The sequence below is a fragment of the Odocoileus virginianus genome, chromosome 29, assembly GCF_023699985.2.
Source record: "Odocoileus virginianus isolate 20LAN1187 ecotype Illinois chromosome 29, Ovbor_1.2, whole genome shotgun sequence".
Lineage (NCBI taxonomy): Eukaryota > Metazoa > Chordata > Mammalia > Artiodactyla > Cervidae > Odocoileus > Odocoileus virginianus.
In genome coordinates, this window is record NC_069702.1 from 37,109,494 (window position 1) to 37,133,696 (window position 24,203).

The 24,203-nt window shown below is 34.8% G+C and overlaps 1 protein-coding gene across 33 annotated transcripts in view; it reads right to left on the bottom strand.

Annotated features, from left to right (window-relative positions):
• Positions 1–24,203, bottom strand: part of ADGRL3 (adhesion G protein-coupled receptor L3) — a 912,058-nt gene that overhangs the window by 29,714 nt on the left and 858,141 nt on the right. For all 33 annotated transcript variants that reach the window (XM_070458356.1, XM_070458372.1, XM_070458374.1 and 30 more), the window contains 2 exons: positions 13,966–14,091; positions 4,468–4,564 (listed from right to left, as the gene is read on the bottom strand). In XM_070458356.1, the coding sequence (XP_070314457.1) occupies positions 4,468–4,564; positions 13,966–14,091 (223 nt within the window). The remainder of the gene's footprint in view (positions 1–4,467; positions 4,565–13,965; positions 14,092–24,203) is intronic.

Here is a 24,203-nt window from a genome sequence, read left to right on the forward strand (position 1 = left end):
TAGAAAATATTAATGAACTTGTGAATACAATAATAATAATAGTATTTATTATGTTGCTGGCATGTTGTAAGCAACTATGATATATTAACTCAATCCTTTCAAGGTCCCTCTGAAGTGGGTACTAATTATATCCCTACTGCAAAGACACTGAGAAGTTCAACATATTACTGAAAGTTCCTAGGTTAACACTCCATAGTCAAACTGCTATGTAAAATACAGCTACAGATTAGACATTCTTCTGCCATGTAACACTTAAACCTAGCTTACATAAATACAGCTTTACTGGTCATATCTCCACGAAGAAAAATCTACACTGTGTGGGATGTTGATGGGATGGAGAATGGGAAGTAGGGGAAAATAAAATTCACAGTACTAGCCAAGTCATTGTTCCAAAAGGAGAAATGCCTTTTTGGTGGTTCTGTCACTCAAATGGGGCACATTTTTGCAATCCACAGCTGGGAGCAGGGGAGGCAACTTTTGATAATTCAGACATATTGGTAGCAGCTACCTACCAAATCTTGAATTTTAAATTGAAATTACTGATGTCAATTCAACTTATTAAACAAAAAGAAATGAGAGATATAAATACTATTCATGATGATAGAGCCTAATAAGATTTCATTTCAGAAAATATCCCATTTTCTATATAAACCTACAAAATGAGTGGAAACATGTAACAATTATTATAAATGAACTACCAGAGAATTTCTCATCAAATGCTACATATTTGGATCAAACTCAAGTTTGCTAATCTAAATCACTCAGAATACAGTTTGGCCAGTAGACTGTGGGTAGGGGATACAGGTGGGAAAGCTAACCTTAGCTACAAATTGTTTCTACTACTATCAGGAATTTTGAGCTACCAAAAATTTGAATTAGCGTTTCACTGTCCTGGAAGCAGCTTGGGAACTGAAGATGACTTCAAGGTATATGCAAATTGTATATATTTAAATGAACAAAGGAACAAACTATCCTGTGGGGTTTGTGAAACATGGCTTGGATCAGAGTTAACTTTGTCTGAAACTCTCTGTAAACAACTATCACCTCAGGGCTCTCAAAAAGCTCCTTCTCCCTGTGTATACAGTGGCATGGGCGGAGTTAACTTGATGTTAGTTCTGGGATTTGGGGAACTGGCTTCATGAAATTCTGGGTTTGTATGAGTGTGTAATTGTGGCAAACCAGTCATCAGAAGAAAAATGTCCGAAAATGTATAGGGAACACTTGGAAAACATCTTCAAAATATAGATATTCCAAGGACAATGTAATGAAAGCTTTTAAAGAGATGAGGTGACCAAATAACAAAATCCCCAAGAGAACATATAAGAATGATTTCATAAATTTGAAAATTATCAATAAATCTTCCAAGTCTTGCTTGATTCCAAGGAGCACAATCCCAATAGTAATCAAATTTATCACATTGGGGATTCTAGACAGATAATCTGATATATAGGATATAACTAGTTGGTTCAAGAACCAAACATTAGAGATGATTTGAAAAAATATAAACCATTGAGAAGGATTTATTCACCGCATGGTAGATGATAATAATGGTTCTTGTTTGGAAGAATTGATGATAAGACATACAGAATTTTAAGATAATTTTCTTTTAATGAATTGGACAGTGGTATGAATAGAAAAGAAATCCTGAGTTGAAAATAGGACTAATTTTTAGACAACTTCTTGTAGTTTTCAAAGATCAGAAGCACTCTAAAGACAATCATAAGAGATTTAAAATATCTAATTTAGAAAGAAAGGAAAATGAGTTGGAAATTAAAAAATTATAACTAAGAAATTAAGAATGAATGGGAAGTTAGAATATATGAAGATGTAAAAAGATGTAGTGCCTAATGTTTTTATTTTAATAATAGAGAATATACTCTTTTGAATACATAGATGTAAATAATTATGCTGCTGAGGTGACTGAAGTGTTTATCTGGAAGGGTGAATCTTATATGCCACCTACCTAAATATGATACACACGCCTGAATGCAGGGAAGATAGGACCCTGGGGAACAAGACAAGATTAAAGAAGGAAGTTAAAGACTAGCTTCAGAGATATAATATGAAGAAATAAAATTTTAAAGTACTGCGCTCATCTAAGATAAAAAATAATGAGATGAGAATAAAATGAGGAGTTTCTGACTCGGGGGACTAGGAAATTAATATAGGAGATCAGGAAGATCACTAATGATGTCTCCCCATTAAAGTCACTGAGTGAAAGGAAGAATATATATCCTGAAGGAAAAGATCACTGCATAGGCATACTTCAAACAAATCATAAAGTCAATTTTACCCTCTCCCCAAAGTCATCATCAAATAACTTACTGGATATCACAAGAAATTTTGTACCTTTTCTTCAATAACTTTAAGAAGTATCCTTTAAAACTGAAGATTTTTAAAAACAGATTTAATATATAATCAGACAATACAAAATATTATTATTTTCTTTAAATATATTTTAAATTGACCTAGTCATACATAGCACATAGTCCAAGTTGATGAAAATTCTGAAAAGAAATAAAAAGGGTAAAGCAATCTTATACAATGCAACTGACCTTAAGCTCAAGGTCATAAAAATTATTCATTTAAAATATTTTTTAATAAAGCTACATACTCTAATGTCAATATAAATCTAGATCACAATGCTAAGCCAAGTAGTCTACATGTCTTCATGTAAGTAGTAGTTTTCTCTGTCTTCACAGTAAGCAAATAAATGGTGCATTATTACAATCAAATCTCATCTTTTGTTTAAATAATACATTCTATGGTTTCTGTGATCATTAGATGCAAGATACTCCTAACAGAAAATCTTATTAATAAGAATAGCTTTCCAAAAAAGAATAGTTTTCTTAAAGGAACATCCTATACATTTTCAATGTATTATTTCTATGTATTATTTAAAGTAAAAAGAAAATCTGTCACTATGAAAGCAATTTATTTCCTAAACTTTGGAGGCATGTGTAGATAATATATTTGCTCTGATTTAGAAAGTATATCAAAGAATTAAGAGTATTCATATTTAAATTTTCATAAAACTAATAATAAAAGTAAACTTAAAAAGAGAACACTTGTGAGATACTACATAAAAAAAACTGAAAATGAAATAAAATACAAGAAGGTAATTGTTTTATTTTAATGTATTTTCTTCATATTTGGAAGAATATTTGCACTCACTGTTCTAACTTAAGCAAAAGTGTTGTAGAAAATTTAATATCATCACTAGGTTATAGTTACTTTATCACTACCACACATATAAGCATGGAAGTCAATCAAGATTTATACAACATGGATGAATCCCTAAATCAAATTTAACTTTGACACTACTTGTTATAACTTCTTTTATATAAATAAGATGCAACTTATTTGACTAAAAGTAATCAAGAACACCAGTATCTGAATCATTCTTAATCATAAGCCATAATTAGTGAATTAGTTGTTTCTAAGCATTTGATGTAACACAAAGTAGACAGAAGCAGTTTTAAAGCAAACAATTCTAGTTTGGAGCTAATAAAAATAACAATATTGATCATAAGAAATCATGAAAATAACCACTGAACGTATGCATCAAAAAAAGTCTCTTTTAGGACAGTCTGATTAAAATATGCTCATGCCAGCACCATCCCCCAGAAAAAACTATGTTCTAAAGATTTCCCAGCACAGAATGTAGTGTACCCCAGCTCTGCACATTGTTTCTACCCATTTTTACTGCAGTCAATTTAATTTTAATCTCTCTCTCTCACACTCACACATACATTTACGATGGGGGGGGAGCAGGAGAGGGAGAAAGTGAGAGGGAGAGAGACAGAGGGAATAAGAAAGATCAAGCACAAACAAAATAATAGATTAAGGGAACATCATTTTTAAAATCTAAATGATATTCCAGAAACATTTTAACCAGAAGCATATACACACCAAAAGAATTATTATATACATATGTGTATAAAATTTACATATAGTGGGTTTTTCCTTCTGTATCTTTAAATATCCAATATTATCTGAACATATCTTTTTGATATTAAGATTAGATGGGATTTTTCCACAAATACACAGGTTGCCTTAAGTATATTAGACAGTATAATTTTACTTCCACAAAGACTAAGAAATTGCTCTATACCTGGGACAATGTGGAACTCTATGATGCTTAGCAGACTATATAGCCACATAATTGCCCATTTTCACAGCTTCCAATGAGGCCTGACAACTCACCAGTTTATAGCAGTGGCAGATGATTAGAGAAAGAAATTTCTCACTTTTTAACTTACTTTCAGAAAAGATCTGAAAACTCAGGATTGAAAAAAGAAGCCTTATGAATAATGGAATACACTGCTACACTCAACCACATTTTATATCTTTGCAATATTCCTATCATATGGAAAAAAGTCCAGAAGTTGCAAATAAAGCAATGCATTTAGGAACTTCTTAAAGTAATCACAAAAAGAGTAAATATGAAAAATTATCTCTAATTACCTCTGTTGAGTGATGCTGAACTATTTATATCTCCAGTAATGAAGGAAGACTCTGACTGCTTTCGGACCGTATCATTCCACATTCTACGAATTCGGCTCTGTATGAAGAAAAAAGAAAAGGAAATAAAGTCAGCACCCAGTGAACCTTCACATAAGTCACTCTTTTTTTGTTTCTGTAATACAGGTTTTATGAGTCTTTTATTTCTGGCATCTGGCAAACACAGCTTCCACAAGCTTTCAGTACAGGAGCATGAGAACATCAGGAGCTAAATTAATGATGATCACTGGTTCTTATTAAGTGTATTCTTAAATGCCTATGCCAGAAGTCATTATAACTATTTAAAAGAAACAAATGTAATAGTGGTGGTTTAGTTGGTCAGTTGTGTCTGATGCTTCACAACCTTACAGACTGTGCCCACCAGGCTCCTATGTCCATAGAATTTTCCAGGCAAGAACACTGGAGTGGGTTGCCATTTGCTTCTGCAGGGGATTTTCCTGACCCAACCCTGTGTCTTGTGTTGCAGGAGGATTTTTTACCAACTGAGCCATCAAGGAAGCCCCAAATGTAATATGGTATGCCAATTTAAAAGATACATATGATACATATGTAGATACATAGAAGATACATATGAAGATACATAGAAGTGTACTCTAGATAGAATTTAGTAATTGTAATTTCTAAGGTAAAACAAATTATTTGCACTGCAATTTTATGGGAATGTAATATTTAAATGTGCATTAAATTGAAGGTTTAGTAACAAAAATTTACTTAATTCAGAATCTTGTAAGAAGAAATAGTTTGGGATGAAAAGAACAGAGTATTATTAAGATGCTACTAAACTTAACATTTTCTATTAATTTTATAAGAAGAGCAATGTAATTTTACATGTTACATACCATCTTGACTTTTCTATCTTTTGAAGGAAACAAAGGAAGTCAATTGATCTTTATTCATTTCCATATAGTAGGAAGTTTTATAGAGAACTGAAATTCTTGCATCATATATTTTCAAATGTATTTTCTAAGTGTCTGATGATTCAAGAAAGCAGAACAATATTTTTCCATTGTGGGGGGAGACTTTTTTTCTGGCTTACTGTATAGCTACTTTATTAGAGTTAGGGATCAAAAAAGAAATGACAGTCTTGTCAACAGGAAACAAAATATTTTCAGAAGCTTTTCCAAGGATGAAAAAGTTATAATACTAACAAAAGGGTTATGTTCCAAATATATTTGAACTCAAATAATAGGAGTACCTAATTCTCAAAATATTAGATGACTGGTTTTATGAATATTGAGTCATGTTTATCCTTTGGAAATACTATTTTGTTATATAAGTCAGAAAATACACATATTAAACATACAAAGCAAAAATAATAAAAGTACAATAAGAAAACCGATGCAATAAACCTGACACTTAAAAAATGTTTCTATTGAAAAATACTTCAAAATTCAAACTGAAATACTGTGAATCAATTTCTTACATTTTCTTTATTGGTTAATTGACCTCTTTAATGTAGAAAATACAAAGGGGAAAGGCAAATACAAACATCTTTGCCTTTATGGAGCTGCTAGACTAATACAGGACACATTAACCGCATATAAATTAACAAAATAAATACAAAAGTACAATATGTCCACAAATCTCTATAGAAGCATTACTAATGATAGCTGAAAACTATGTACAATTCAAATGACTATCAATGGTAGGATGGACACATAAATCATAGAATAATGTATAGTGATGAAGGGCTTCCGAGGTGGCTCAGTGGGCCAAGAATCCGCTTTAATGCAGGAAATGCAGGCAGCCACAGGTTCAGTCTGGGGGTTGGGAAGATCCCCTGGAGGAGGGTATGGCAACCCATGCAGTATTCTTGCCTGGAGAATCCCATGGACAGATGAGCCTGGTGGGCAACAGTCCACGAAGTCACGAAGACTGGACACGACTGAATGGACTGAACACACATAGTAATGAAAATAAAAGAGCAACACAGTTTCCTGCAGCAACATAATGCCCAAGGAAAGAAGGAAAACATATAAAAGAATACAAACTGGATGATTTCATGTGGATAAGCATCAAAGACATGCAAAACAAAAGCTACTGTTAAAAGCTAAGATAGTGATTATGTCTTGAGATGACTGATTAAGAAGCATTCAAAGGGTTTCTAAGTTACTGCCAATATTCTAATAATTGATCTGGGAAAGGATAAATCATTGTGCCATACACTTAAATTTTGTGTGGTTTTGTTAATGTCTATTATGATACACATTTGAAATAATTTTAAGTGCACATAACAAAAGAACATGTCCTTGTCTAGGAAATCTGAGAACACGGCAGTGAAGAAGTGAAATCTCAACTGAGAGTTGGTGGAATTATGCTAATTTTTCCATGCATGCTCAATTGTGTCTGACTCTGTGACTCCATGGGCTGTAGCCTGCCAGGCTCCTCTGTCCATGGAATTTTCCAGGCAAGAATAGGGAGTGGGTTGTCATTTCCTTCCTCCAGGGGTTCTTGCCCACCCATGTCTCCTGGGCCTTCTGCATTGACAGGCAAATTCTTTATCACTGAGCCACCTGGGAAGCCTGCCTATTTTTAGGTGACATTTATTTGAGCTGGCCCCGTTATCTTCTATTATTATTATCTTCTATTAGTCTCTCAACCGGGGCTTGCCCCACCTGTTCCCCCGCTGTTACCTAACAAGCCAAGCATGCTTCTGCCTTAGGTTTTGTATGATTATTTCTTCTGCATGGAGTACTCTTTCCCCAGATACTGGTATAGATAACTCTTACATCTCTTTCAATCTTTGCTCAAATACTTTCTCCTTAGAGAGACCTAACTTGATCATCCTATAGAGAATTGTATTTCATGCACCCAACTCTGCAACTTTTTGCCCTCATAGCTTTACCATTTTCTACATACAACATATTATTATTATAATTATTTCTTATATTTATATTTAATGTCCAATGTCTGCATTAGTTTTGATGCTCTAAAAAACAGAAAGGTTGGGAATTTCCTGGTGGTTGAATGATTAGGAATCCACGCTTTCACTGCTGAAGGCCCAGGTTCAATTCCTGGTCAGGGAACTAAGATTCCATTGGCCACCTGATGCAGCCAAAAGAAAAAAGTAAAATAAAAATTCTGTCCTTTTTTTGTTCATCTGAAATTGTACTGATATATAATAATTACTGTGTGTGTATAAAATATATATTACAAATATAACAAATATTTCAATCAATTCTTCTAGGCTCTATCATGTGTTTTTCATGTATTCACTTACTGAAATCTCCCAAGAATTCCCTGAGGTATGTACTCTCCTATTCATTACAAAATTGAGATTTAGAGGTTAACATGTACAATATCACAGACCTAATAAGTGGTATAACCAATATTTGACTTCAATCATTTGGCTCCTGATTTAGGAGATTAGAACTTATTACACTATATCAAATTATAATTGAAAAAGTAAAAGAAGAAAGGGTAAAGTATTGAAAGCAGAGAAAAATATATAGTATATAGCATTAAGTTTATACTTAAATGTTCACAGAAAGGACCGGGACAAGCTTTAGAATATGCTAGTGAATAAAGCAAGTCACAGAAGATTACACACAATAAGATATCATTTTAAAGAAATATTTTAAGAAGGTGAAGTAATGAACATCTTTTGGAGAGGTGAAGAAATGTTTAGAATAAGTCATGAAAATTATGAACAAAGGTTAGGAGATTGTCTCTGGTAGGGAGATACAGGGATTGCTTAGGGAGAAGTTTCAAGAAGGGAAAAACATACGGCAAATACTCTATTTCCTAAGTTTGATGGTGAGTTCACAGATGTTGATTTTATTACTACACTTCACAATTTAATCTATGGTGCATATATTTTTTGTTTAAAATACTGTATAACAAAAGCAAATACATCTACAAATTTAACAAAACAAATGAAAATAGATGACAGAACAATTAATGAAAGGTCAAGGTGGAAAGAACAATACTTCAGTTCAAAGTTTTTATTTTTTTAATTAATTTTTTTCATTTATTTTTACTAGTTGGAGGCTAATTACTTTACAATATTGTAGTGGTTTTTGCCCTACATTGACATGAATCAGCCATGGATTTACATGTGTTCTCCATCCCGATCCCCACTCCTGCCTCCTGCCCCATCCCATCCCTCTGGGTCTTCCCAGTGCACCAGCCCTGAGCACTTGTCTCATGCACCCAACCTGGGCTGGTGATCTGTTTCACCATTGATAGTATACTTGTTTCAGTGCTATTCTCTCAGAACATCCCACCCTCGTCTTCTCCCACAGAGTCTAAATGTCTGTCCTGTACATCTGTGTCTCTTTTTCTGTTTTGCATATAGGGTTATCGTTACCATCTTTTAAAATTCCATATATATGCGTTAGTATACTGTATTGGTGTTTATCTTTCTGGCTTACTTCACTCTGTATAATGGGCTCCAGTTTCATCCACCTCATTAGAACTGATTCAAATGAATTCTTTTTAATGGCTGAGTAATATTCCATGGTGTATATGTACCACAGCTTCCTTATCCATTTGTCTGCTGATGGGCATCTAGGTTGCTTCCATGTCCTGGCTATTATAAACAGTGCTGCGATGAACATTGGGGTGCACGTGTCTCTTTCAGATCTGGTTTCCTCGGTGTGTATGCCCATGAGTGGGATTGCTGGGTCATATGGCAGTTCTATTTCCAGTTTTTTAAGGAATCTCCACACTGTTCTCCATAGTGGCTGTACTAGTTTGCATTCCCACCAACAGTGTAAGAGGGTTCCCTTTTCTCCACACCCTCTCCAGCATTTATTGCTTGTAGACTTTTGGATAGCAGCCATCCTGACTGGCGTGTAATGGTACCTCATTGTGGTTTTGATTTGCATTTCTCTGATAATGAGTGATGTTGAACATCTTTTCATGTGTTTGTTAGCCATCTGTATGTCTTCTTTGGAGAAATGTCTGTTTAGTTCTTTGGCCCATTTTTTGATTGGGTCTTTTATTTTTCTGGAATTGAGCTGCAGGAGCTGCTTTTGTATTTTTGAGATTAATCCTTTGTCTGTTGCTTCGTTTGCTATTATTTTCTCCCAACCTGAGGGCTGTCTTTTCACCTTGCTTATAGTTGCCTTTGTTGTGCGAAAGCTTTTAAGTTTCATTAGGTCCCATTTGTTTATTTTTGCTTTTATTTCCAATATTCTGGGAGGTGGGTCATAGAGGATCCTGATGCAATTTATGTCAGAGAGTGTATTGCCTATGTTCTCCTCTAGGAGTTTTATAGTTTCTGGTCTTACATTTAGATCTTTAATCCATTTTGAGTTTATTTTTGTGTATGGTATTAGAAAGCAGAGTTTTTATAAACCAACCTTTTATAAGTGATTACCACTGGGAGATCAATAAATTGAGAGGATTTCTACTTTTTAGTCTTGAAAATCACATCCCTCCATTACCTACACAGTAGCACATGATTTTATTACATGTGGGTGATTTCCTATCACCCCCTTTTCTAAATTATATCCTTAACTTTCTAAATAGTCAAAATAAAATCAAAACTCCAGGTCTCTTACAAATACCTAAGGATCCATCTCCCAGCTTTCTTCAACTTCATCTCCCATTCACACACCACTTGAACCAATGACATTCTTCCTACTCCCAAAGTTTCAAGTTCTTACCTACCTAAATGGCTTTATATTTGATGCACTCACCTGAAATTCTCTTTCCCTGAACATCCTTCCTGTCATTTCTCCAAACAGTCTTTGCCTAGCACTTAATCCAAGTAACCACCTGGACTTTATGCATCATATGGCCATATTTGGTTCTGCACCAACTTTTATAATCTGGTATTTTCTGTTGGTTTATTTGATTGTTAATAAATTTTCTGCCTTTTACAGTTAGTATGAAAGCCCCAGATCTTGGAGGAAGTTGTCTTTTAACCATTTTATCACCAGAGCTTATAAGATTGCTTGGCATTTTATAACATAAATCCAAATTTTCTTAACAAAAAATAGTGATTGTTATTTTAGAAGTCCTCTGATGTGGAAAAAGACACCTATGCTCTCAAAATTTTACCTCAATATAAGTGAGTGTTTTAGATGTTGCTCATGGAATTTAAAAGTTAATGTAAAATATTTATTATTTCTATATAAACAGACTATATTTAAGTAATATTACTTTATATAGTGTTAGACTGTCAAAGTTAAACAGAATCTGTATTACATTAAGCACTAGAAAACAACATGAGGTTTTTCTTCCCAATATTATAATTGTGATGTTATAGCTATAAAAGTAAAAAAAAAAAGACACAGCTTTAAAATGTATACCTGAAATTATAGTCTGCAATAATACCCCTAGTAAGTGATATCAATTCCAACTTTTTGAGCATATACAATTTGTCATGTTTTGTATATATTAGCTTAATCTTCCTAATGATGTAAGAAATCAGAAACCACTTTACTTATGAAAAAACTGAGGGCTAGTGAGATTTAATGACTTGTTTTGTGTCACAGCTGGTAGGAATATGGCAAGGCTAGAATTAAAACAAGTTCTACCCACTCACAAAGTTTATGATTGTTCTTTTAAGCTGCAGTATTTTATCTTGTGGGTTAGAAGTAATGCTAAACATTGCACAACTCTGTTCTAACATAATGCATGAAACTCCAAAATATTATGATTTCACTGAAGACATCTGCCAATAAAGCGGTTGTGGGATAATGGTAGATGAGCTCAGTTTTATGAAAGGAATGCAGAAACAAATCAAGTTAAATGACATTCTGTAGAATCTCAGAAATTTCAATTTAAAATTGTTGAAAACACGATTACAAAAAAAAGAGAGGTAAAAATTTATCAGGTTGAAAATGAAAGAATGGATCACAAGAAGGTCATATAGAAAGTATCCACGTGTCCCTCCACTCTTACAAGAAACTCAGATTCTGAATGACAATTTACTAGTCCTAACTCAGAAATTTCAGTCCATCTAATTTGGTACATTTGATTCCTTAATTTACAACTTTGCAACCATACTAAGGCATAGAAATAATAAAATAAATTCAAATTTTAAATAACTGCCTATTATCTGTGGGAATAAGTTCCATGATCATTATGATAATTTGTGGTTGCTAAGTGTCAAGATAACTTGTCAAAATAAAAATAAACATTCTAAAACTAACATATAACTGATAGGTTTGACAGTCACATGTTAGTTCTAAAATGTTTAGTTGGAACTATTAGATTGATAATAGATATGTGGTTCTATTTATAAAATAAAACATAACTCCTTTAGTGTGATGATAATATTTCTGAGAATATTATTTATTGTCTTTGGTTTATAAGAGTTTTTCAAGTGCTAGTTCAGTGTGTATAACTGTCCAGCCTGACAATGAATGTGTTTTAGAGAATCAGATATATTAGCTTGGCAAGTGATATTATAATTAAAGATTACAAGGATACTTAATTTTCTAAGCCTATGAATGGAATTGTTTAGGGAAACTGAACCTCTTATTTATAAGCCAATTGGAATTAGTCAAAGAACAAATTATCTTTTTATTATATATATGTATATATACATAATTACCAAATTAAAATAAATAAATTTAGCAGGTTGAGTTAATAGAGTTAAAATATGTTCTTGATTTATAAATTTATTTTGGATTTTCAATTCAAGTCTTCTTCAGAAAATTTCAATTAACAACACTACAAAAATGATTGTTTTTCCCACTGAACCATATATTCTTAGAAATATTAGTTTGGTAATTGGAACTCAAACTCCCTCATGCATGACCCACATATGTCTTTTATTTGGTGCATTTTAGCATCCTAGAGTTGCTTAAATTTCTACATAATAACCTTTGGACTGACATTGTGTGGAAAATGGAAGACAAATTACTTAAAAGCTCAGAATTTCCTTTGAGAGGGATGAAACAGTCATTATTAATATATCTTGTGCTGATGTTGAAGCTGGAACTCCAATACTTTGGCCACCTGATGCAAAGAGCTGACTCATTTGAAAAGACCCTGATGCTGGGAAAGATTGAGGCAGGAGAAGAAGGGGACAACAGAGGATGAGATGGTTGATGGCATCACCAACTCAATGGACATGGGTTTGGGTAAACTCCGGGAGTTGGTGATGGACAGGGAGGCCTGACGTGCTGCAGTTCATGGGGTCACAAAGAATCAGACACGACTGAGAGACTGAACTGAACTGAACTGAAGTGCTGGACTCATGGGAGTAAGCACTTTGATCAGTTAAACCAATGATGCTATTTTGGTATTCTTCACTCCCTGAATTGTCCTTTGACCTACTAGCATACAACATGAAATGAGTTATAACTTTCTATGGCAGAAAGTGAAGAAGAACTAAAGAACCTATTGATGAAAGTGAAAGAGGAGAGTGAAAAAGTTGGCTTAAAGCTCAACATTCAGAAAACTAAGATCAGGGCATCTGGTCCCATCACTTCATGGCAGATAGATGGGGAAACAGTGGAAACAGTGGCTAAATTTATTTTTCTGGGCTCCAAAATCACTGCAGATGGGGATTGCAGCAATGAAATGAAAAGATGCTTACTCCTTGGGAGGAAAGTTATGACCAACCTAGATGGCATATTGAATAACAGAGACATTACTTTGCCAACAAAGGTCCATCTAGTTAAGGCTATGGTTTTTTCAGTGGTCATGTATGGATGTGAGAGTTGGACTACAAAGAAAGCTGAGCACTGAAAAATTGATGCTTTTGAACTGTGGTGTTGGAGAAGACTCTTGAGTCCCTTGGACTGCAAGGAAATCTAACCAGTCAATCCTAAAGGAGATCAGTCCTGGGTGTTCATTGGAAGGACTGATGTTGAAGCTGAAACTCCAGTACTTTGGCCACCTGATGTAAAGAGCTGACTCACAGGAAAAGACCCTGATGCTGGGAAAGATTGAGGGCAGGAGGAGAAGGGGACAACAGAGGAGGAGATGGCTGATGGCATCACCGACACAATGGACATGAGTTTGAGTAAACTCTGGGAGTTGGTGATGGACAGGGAGGCCTGGCTTGGTGCAGTTCATGGGGTCGCAAAGAGTCGGACACAACCGAGTGACTGAACTGAACTGAACTGATTAAACCTACTATTTAACAAGTAATTATTTTCAGTATACAATAAAGAATTATTAGACTAGTTAAAAGAAGTAATTAATTCAAGAACATTTATGTAAAATATTACTTTCTTAGAATTTTAGGTGAAATGCCAAATTCCTTTCCTCACCTTCATTTTTCATGCAACTAGGAACAATCTGAAATCATGAATTACTATACAAACTTAGACTCTAAACTTCAAATCTTTCTGCACTTTGGTTTCTTAAATTTCTGTCATAACCATTCTCATTTGAGACACATTAAAACAAAACAACAAAAATGTGTTGTGTTAAATGCTTGGGATAGAAAATAAATCTCATCAAGAAAGGACAGCAACGCATAACAGAATACAGATAAGAGCTATTTCATTTTAACTAACAAATATTGTTTACCTGCGAGCCTGTGGAGTAGCGCCCAGGAGTTCGAGAACCAGATGTTTTCCCTGAGCCGATGGAGCTCTCTGTACTCTTTCCACTACAGCAATGCGTTCGCAGGCATTTCCCATACTCTTTTCGTACCTAGTCAAAAACATTAACTTCTATTAGCAAGGAATTCATTTCAGGTAGAAATAGAAATGCATGTGAGTTTTATTTTCATATAGTTAAAAAACTTTTGCCCTACAGATATAAATAAGAAAGTCTGTTCAGAATACATTTTGTATGTTTTTTTTACAATATAAAATAATATCCATACTGTCAAGATTGAAATTTGTATAACTGGACTTTTTAAAACACATAAACACACATATACTCAACCACACCATAAGGATATAATCTCTTAGTTGGAAAAACAAAAACTTAAGCCTCTTCTATACTATTTTTAGCTTCACAGATCTGCTACAATGTATTCCTATTAGGTGCAATTATTATTTAGGCAGAGGTCTAGCCAGGAAGTTAGAAAAGGAAATGGAAACCAGTGAGAGAGAAAGAGGAGACAGAATATTTAAAGACAGAGCAGAAAAAAAGAATGTGTTGCGCTAAGCATTTTTAAATAATTTATATTTCTTTGAAATTTATTTCTCTTAAAAGAGGTAAATTGTCAATTTGAGAATATAAAATTAAAAATATTTAAAATTTATTCCCTCAGAATGGTGGTGGTTTAGTCACTAACTCATCTCCAACTCTTATAACCCCATGGACTATAGCCTGCCAGTCTCCTCTGCCAATGGAATTTTCCAGGCAAGAATACTGGAATGGGTTGCCATTTCCTTCTCCAGTGAATCTTCCCAAACCAAGAATTGAACCTGGGTCTCCTGCATTGCAGACAGAGTCTTTACCAACTGAACTGTGAGGGAAGACCTCCATCAAAATTCAATAATTACAGAGAAGTATGAGTTTTTTCAATGTAGGACTGCAATTAACTAATTAATCCTTGTTGTAGTATAAAAATTACAATATAAAAAGGAGATATACATTTTTTAGCTGATACTTCCAAACAAGAAAATATATCAACAATTCTAGGGGAAATCAATTTAATCAAATAAGACTTACAAAGATAAACAGAAGTTGTTCAAAATCATATCTCCACTAGTGACATCAAGAAAAATAAATGCCAATTACTTGTTTATCAATTAAAACATATTATAGGATAACTTACTGGTTTTACATTCACAAATTTTACATTCATTATGAAATAATATTGTACATATATTATCTTTAGCATTTCATTGATTTCACATGAGTCCATAGTTTTCAGAATTTGTGATAACGTAATGTTATTTAAAACAAACATAAAAACATGCTTTCCTGAGAAATGTTACTTAGAATCAAGAAAAAGTAAGAAGTGTGGGTGATACATTAAAGTTAGTGTTTGAAATTAAATATTATCTCAATATGTTACAGTTCACTCTATCTATAATAAGGAAAAATCAGAGACTGACTATATTCAGATTTGTTTGAAGAATTCACATTCACTAAATTATGTGATAGGAACAATGATACAAAGTCATGTGAATCGAAGCATGGAAAAGAAGTGCCTGATAGAAGTAGAGAGGGACCAAGAAAGGCTTCCCAGAGAAGAATACTTCTGAGATAATCTTCATATGTATACCTATGGCTGATTCATGCTGAGGTTTGAAAGAAATCAACAAAATTCTGTAAAGCAATTATTCTTTAATTAAAAAATAAATAAATTAAATATATACATATATATATGTTGGAATTTGTTGGTTTAGTGAATTAAGTTGAAAAATAGGATAGATAAGAGAAAAAAGGTGCTCAGTGTGAGCAGAACAAAGAGGCATGATGTGCTAATCTTTGAAGCCTTCCATTGGTTATGCCAAAATTACATATTTTAATATATTTAAATTATATTGTTTCCAACTAAGTTTTATGCCATTTATCATTAATTAGAAATCATCATTTTTATTCACTATTTACAAGACAATCCATATTTTGTTTTTTAAAATAAGTCTGTGACCGCTTCTCTGTGTGTGTGTGTGTGTGTTGTATGCATGTTGAAAATATGTGTGAGGGTGAGATGGGAGGGTGAGATGAAGAAGCTTCTCCATCTTAAACATTCTTTGCTAGGAACTATGCTAGGTTCCTCCCTCAAAATGAATCTGGGAAATAATTATTACTGACATTTTACAAATAAGAACACTAAAAAGATTAAGCAATGAAAGTAAGCTGAAAGACTGAAAAGGTTAAGTGATATGCATTATGTGAAAATATCCAAATCTCATGGGTGCTCTATGATCAGAAAGCTCTCACTAAGATGCCACACTTCTAATATTGATATAACCAACATAAGGCATAATATATTATTAAAGTAATCAATTAAATTATCTCATTCTTTGTTTCTTGAGAAAATGAGGACAAATATCTAATTAGAATTTGAGGAAACTTAAAATAATCTCCATCCATAGGGAAGCATTATCAATTACAGTTTAGTAACTTGTATTCTATTTATGAAATATCTCCTAGAACCTAAATTTTCACTATAACCTATATCCTATTTTGTTTTTCCTAATGAACTCAACAAGTGATGCTTTTCTCCTTAGAAGAGGAAGTGATTTTTGGTGAAGTGATTTAAATCTAAACAAATATTTTGGGGAGAGAGGGGCTATTAGAGAGAGAAGAAGAAAGGGAACCACTTCCATTTCTGTTACTTACAATGGGAGCAATATTATATAAGCAGGAATTCACCATGGAAATTTACCAAAAAGGTTAAATGTTCTGAACTGATTATATAAATAATCAGTAAATAAAGATATCTAGTGATACCTAGTACCACATTTAGCTATATTACTTACTGAATCATTACAGACCTTATTTTTCTATGATTAGATTTGAAGTGGTGAGTATGTGTGTTAAAAAGAAAAAAGCAAAAATAACATGTGCCATCTCCATGAGAGGTATCTCTCCAGATTATAAAATAACTTATTTGACAATTTAGTCATTTGCATATTCTAATCCACTATTTCACATGATACAACATCTTATCCCAATCAAATATGGCATGTGACTATTCAACATGAGGTTGTTCTAGAATATATAAACATGGAAAAGAAAATATACCAGCCCAAGGAATATTTCTTTTATACTCTATGATCAGAAATAAAATAATTATGAAACTTTCTGGGAAGTTTCACACAATTGAGTTAACAACAAAGAAAATGTGACAACCTTAATGACAAAGTAGAGATGTTGGTGAAACAATCATATAACCTACACTCTAGAAAATGACTGACAATTCAAAGTTTGATTTTTTTTCATTAATGAGTTGAATCAATCAACAAATAATCCTATAAAATAAATGATATAAAAAATGGAATATTTCACATTTCTCTATTCAAATATGAGTACTACATAAGATGAGCATATTACTGAAATCAGTCAGATGGCTTAAGAAAAACCTCCTACAAGAAATAAGACTGTTAAAATGTCCATAAGAACCAAAGCTGTTCATAGGTTCAATGCAGTTTCTATAAAAGTTCCAATATTTTTCACAGATACAGAAAAAGATATTCTTAAATATGTACAGAACCACCAAAGACTCCAAACAGCCAAAGAAATCCTGAGAAAAAAGAACAAAGACGGAGGCATCACATTGCAGATTGCACACCATACCATAAAACTATAGAAATCACAACAGTATGGTATTGGAAAAGTAGATCAATAGACAAAGGATCAGATTTTGAAGTGAAAGTTGCTCAGTCATGTCTGACTCCATGTGACCCCATGGACTATACAGTCCATGGATTCTCCAGGCCAGAATACTGGAGTGGGTAGCCTTTCCCTTTTCCAGATATCTTCCCAACACAGGGGTCAAGCCCAGGTCTCCCGCATTGCAAGTAAATTCTTTACAAGCTGAGCCACAATACAAGCCCAATGGAACAGATTGTGAGCCCATAAATAAACCCTTGCCTATACCTGGTCATAGTAAAAACATCCGCTTCCAACACACAAGAGATGACTCTACACATGGACATCACCAGATGATCACTACCAAAATAAAATTGATTATATTATTTGCAGCCAAAGATAGAGAGGCTCTATACAGTCAGCAAAAACAAGACTGGGAGCTGACTGTGGCTCAGATCATGAACTCCTTATTGCCAAATTCAGACTTAAATTGAAGAAAGTAGGGAAACTAGACCATTCAGGCTGGACCTAAATCGAATCCCTTACGAATATACAGTGGAAGTAAGAAATAGATTCAAGGGATTAGATCTGATAGACAGAGAGCCTGAAGAACTATGGATAGAGGTTCATGACATTGTACAGGAGGTAGTTATCAAGACCATCCCCAAGAAAAAGAAATGCAGAAAGCTAAAAAGGTTATTTGAGGAGGCTTCACAGATAGCTGAGAAAAGGAGAAGTGAAAGGCAAAGGAGAAAAGGAAAGATATATCCATTTGAATCCAGAGTTCCAAAGAATAGCAAGGAGAGATAAGAAAGACTTCCTCAGCAATCAATGCAAAGTAATAGAGGAAAACAATAGAATGGGAAAGACTAGCGATCTCTTCAAGAAAATTAGAGATGCCAAGGGAATATTTCATGCGAAGATGGCCAAAATAAAGGACAGAAATGGTATATACCTAACAGATGTATTAAGAAGAGGTGGCAAGAATACACAGAAGAATTATATAAAAAAGATCTTCATAACCCAGGTAACCACAATGGTGTGATCACTCACCTAGAGCCAGACATCCTGCAATGTGAAGTCACATGGGCCTTAGGAAGAATCACTGCGGACAAAGCTAGTGGAAGTGATGAAATTCCAGTTGAGCTATTTCAAATCCTAAAAGATGATGCTGTGAAAGTGCTGCACTCAAAATGCCAGCAAATTTGGAAAACTCAGCAGTGGCCACAGGACTGGAAAAGGTCAGTTGTGATTCCAATCCCAAAGAAAGGCAATGGTAAAGAATGTTCAAACTATGGCACAATTGCACTCATCTCCCACGCTAGCAAAGTAATGCTCAAAATTCTCCCAGTGAGGCTTCATCAGTGTGTAAACCATGAACTTCCAGATGTTCAAGCTAGATTTAGAAAAGGCAGAGGAACCAGAGATCATATTGCCAACATTGGTTCATAGAAAAAGCAAGAGAATACCATCAGAAAAACATCTACTTTTGCTTTACTGATTATGGCAAAACCTTTCACTGTATAGATCACAACAATCTGGAACATTCTTAAAGAAATGGGAATACCAACCCCCCTGACCTGCCTCCGGAGAAACCTATATGCAGGTCAAGAAGCAACAGCTAGAACTGGACGTGGAACAACAGACTGGTTCCAAATTGTGAAAGGAGTACATCAAGGCTGTATATTGTCACCGTGCTTATTTAACTTATATGCAGACATCATGAGAAATGCCAGGCTGGATGAGGCACAAGCTGGAATCAAGACTGCTGGGAGAAATATCAATAACCTTGTATATGCAGATGATACCACCCTTATGGCAGAAAATGAAGAAGAACTAAAGAGCCTGTTGATGAAAGTGAAAAAGAGTGAAAAAGCTGGCTTAAAACTCAACATTCAAAAATGAGGATCATGGCATCCAGTCTCATTACTTCATGACAAATAGATGGGGAAACTATGGAAACAGAGAGAGACTATTTTTTGGAGGGCTCCAAAGTCACTGCAGATGGTGACGGCAGCCACGAAATTAAAAGATGCTTGCTTCTTGGAAGAAAAGCTATGACAAACCTAGTATTGAAAACAGAGACATTACTTTGCCAACAAAGGTCCATCTAGTCAAAGCTATGTTTTTTCCAGTAGTCATGCATGGATGTGATAGTTGGACTATGAAGAAAGCTGAGTGTCAAAGAATTGATGCTTTTGAACTGTGGTATTGGGTAAGACTCTTGAGAGTCCCTTGGACTGCCCAGGAGATCCAACCAGTGAATCCTAAGGGAAATCAGTCCTGAATATTCATTGGAAGGAGTGATGCTGAAGCTGAAACTCTTTGGCCATCAAATAGTTTGGCCACCTGATGCAGAGAACTGACTACTTGGAAAAGACCCTGATGCTGGGAAAGATTTAAGGTCGGAGGCAAATGGAGCAACAGAGGATGAGATGGTTGGATGGCATCACCAACTCAATGGACATGAGTTTGACCAAGCTTGAGAGCTGGTGATAGACAGGGAAGCCTGAGGTGCTGCAGTCCTTGGGTCGCAAAGATCAGACATGACTGAGCAACTGAACTGGACTGATACAGTCAACTAATATGTGATAAAAAAGCTATGAATAAATAATGGGGAAAATACAATCTCTTAATAAATGGCATTAGGAAAACTGGATAACCACATGAAGATGAATGAAACTGAACCTCACTATCTTGTACCACACACAACATCTAATTTGTGAACTCTTAGTTGCTGTGTGTAAGACCTCGTTCCCTGACTCGGGATCAAACAGGGCACCCTGCATTGGGAGTGCTGAGTCCTGGCTACTGGACCCCCAGGGAATCCCCAGGCTTGGAATTTATTAAATAAATCAATCAATTTTTTTTTTTTTTTACAAATTTATGACACCCGTGGAGAGGAAAAAAAGAAAAAAAGATGGCACCCAGAGCTAGAGCAGGCAGAGGGATATGCCAAAGATGCCAAGTGCCCTAACTGGAGGGCATCCAAAAGCTCTTGGACGTGTGTGTTAAGTTAGACACCTGCCCCTTAGGCTGCTTATACATAAGAAAATGAGCCTCTTTTCTCCTGAAGTCTGGTCTCATGAGCAGCTGCAACTGTGCTGGACATAAGGTAGCTTTCAATACAAAAGAAGCCATCTGTGGACTCCTGGAGAGGACTACACCTCACCAAATGTTTGTCATGGGCTTCTCTGCTGGCTCAGACAGTAAAGAATCTGCCTGTAATGTGGGAGACCCGGGTTCAATCCCTGGGTTGTGAAGATCCTCTGGAGGAAGAAATGGCAATCTACTCTTTAGTATTCTTTCCTGGGGAATTCCATGAACAGAGAAGCCTAGTGAGATACAATCCATGGGATGGCAAAGAGTTGGACACAACTCTGCTACTAACACACACACATAGAAAGAATAAGCAATAAAACAAAAAGTAATAAGTTGCACTACATCAAACAAAAAGCTGCTGCACAGCGAAAGAAACAGAGTTGAATGGCTATCTACAGAATGGAAGAAAATATTTGCCAATCATATCTGATAAGTATATATCTGATAAGTAGTTAAAACCAATAATATACAAAGCACTCATACATCTCAAAAGTAGCCCCCCCAAACAATCCAACTAAAAAATGAACAAAAGAAATGAATAGACTTTTTTTTTAGGAAGACATACAAATGGCTAGCATGAAAAGATACTCAAGATAACTAATTAGAAAAATGAAAATCAAAATCACAATTAGATATCACTGGAGGCTCAGAGGTTAAAGCATCTACCTGCAATGACGGGGACCCAGGTTTGATTACTGGGTCAGGAAGATCCCCTGGAGAAGGAAATGGCAACCCACTCCAGTACTCTTGCCTGGAGAATCCCATGGAGGGAGAAGCCTGGTAGGTTACAGTCCACGGGGTTGCAAAGAGTCAGACACGACTGAGCTACTTCACTTTCTTTCATATATGTTAGAATGGTTATCATGAAGAAGGCAAGAGATAAGAATTGGTGTTCCTCTGGTATCTTAGGGGTAAATAATTTGCCTGCAATGCAGGAGACACAGGAGACATATGTTCCATCCCTGGGCCAGGAAGATTCTCTGGAGAAGGCAATGGCAACCCACTCCAGTATTTTTGCCTGGGAAATTTCATGGATAGAGGTGCTTGGTGGGCTACAGCCCATGGGGTTGCAAAGAGTCAGACATGACTTAGAGACTAAACCATAAGAATTGGTGAGAGTATGGAAGAAAGAGAGCTATTGTGCCCTGTTGGTGGTCATAGAAATACATACAGCTGTTATGGAAAGCAATATGAAGGTTCCTCACAAAATTGAAAATAGAACTACCATATGATTCAGCAATCCCACTTCTGGGCTTATATCCCAAGGAAACAAAATCAGGATCTTAAAGAGATATCTGCATACCCATAAGAGATATCTGCTTCACTGAAGCACTATTTACAACAGCCAAGATATGGAAGCAACCAAACTCTCCATCAGTGAATGAATGAATCAGGAAGAAAACTGTAGTTTACTGTACTCTCTTGTAAGGATTCACAAAATTGAGCTTGATGATGTGTATGTTTTTAAAAATCCACCTCTGTTAAATATGTTTAATATACTAAAAACTATAATTTGTTATTGGTTTCTGAGGTTTGGTATCTCTACCTGGATATCAAAACAGTGACATGTATTTTGGACATAATAAAAAAATAATTGGGAAAACTAATAGGTACTGGCTAATGAAAATAATCCCAATCAAAATAATTCATGTATAAAGCACAAAAATCTTTTCTGTTCTACAGAAAATTTCAACACTCACATTGAAACTTAAAGTTTCCAGCTAATACAGAAAATAATGGGCAAATCCAGTTTATTTTATTTGAAAATGTTAATATAACTAACTATGATGGCCCAATATTCCCTTATTTACATGAACAAAAGCTACCTTTTCCTGATTTTGCTTCCAACTTTTTACATATTTCTCTTGACAATCAATTATGGCTCCTTTCTAACAAAATCTAGAAATCTTTTCAAGTCTTTCTGACTTCTCTGCAGTGTTTTATAATACTGACCACTGTCTACTTCTGGACACTTCCCCCATATCTTTAATTCAGATATTATCTTTTCATTCATTCTTCTCAGACACTTTCTTCCATGTCTATTCTTACTCGTCACTCATGTCCCCGAGTCTTCACACTGATCAACTGTGATCAATTGCTAGCTGTTTGCATTATAATACCCAATTCCTCACCTTCCTGGGGTACAGGAGGTAGACTATGTTTCCCAGCCTTGTTTGCAGTTTGGGTGGTACTACTGATGGTGTCCTATCTGATAGAATGTGAGTGGAAATGATATGAACCATTTCCAGACTTTTTATACAAGGTCCCCTCTCTTTTTCTCAGATTATCTGCTAGATAACAACACCCAAAGTAACTATGGAAATCAAATAGTGAGGTTAGTTGAGCTGTCACTGGCTATGTCCCTCCATTAGGCACCTGCATCAATTGGGCCATGAATAAAAACAAATAAACATTTATTAGGTTAAATGATTGCAATTTGGGGTGTATGCACATTAAGTATTTAGGAAGATTCATCCATTCTAACATCATAACCTGTTTTCTGTAACCTACATTAACTGGCCTAACATTGTTATTGTTATTCTAGCCTACATTTAATATCATGGCAGCACATTTTTAGTATCTAACACCATATAAAGCTGAAAACAGGATAAAACTGGACTCATCTCAGTAAGTGGACACACATTTCTCAAATTTGTTTAGTCTCTCAAACCAAAAAGCATACAGACTGATATATTTACTCTTCATTTTCTGAAGAAAAACTGTAGGTCTTGTTGCTAAGGAAAAAAAAAAAATCACATTTCCCCATTTCATCTTCAGTGCCACATCTCAGTATATCATAATTATTTTATTACTTCCATTTTATACATGAGGAAACTAGAGCACATGCATGTTAATTAAGTGGCCCAAAGTCACATAAGCCATTAAATAGAGGAACTAGGATTCGGACACAGTCTTGACTCAGGAGTCTATGTGATCAGAACTATAAAGACCACATTTTTAATTGAGTTAAGAAGTATAAGATGAGAAAATCAATGTTGAGATGAAAAAAAAGCAATGTAAGTGTTTAGTTGCTAAAATTAACTTTTAAAATGAGCAATTTAGGTCCTTGTAGATGTGAAAAATAATTAAAAAATAGACCATTATAAAAATTAAATATTGCATTCTAATCATCAAAATCATAAATTTTAATAAAACATGGTTTTAAAGAAGTTCAGAGATCTTCAGGTTTCCCTGGTGGCTCAGACGTAAAGAATCTGTGCAATGCAGGAGACCTGAGTTTGATTCCCGGGTCAGGAAGATCCCCTTGAAAAGGGAATGGCAACTCACTCCAGTATTCTTGTTTGGAGAATCCCATGGAGAGAGGAGCATGGTGGGCTAAAGTCCATGGGGTCACAAGGAGTCAGACATGACTGAGCAACTAACACACACATTGAGATATTTACCAAGTGTTTTACCATTAACTAAAATAATAAATGCTTTCT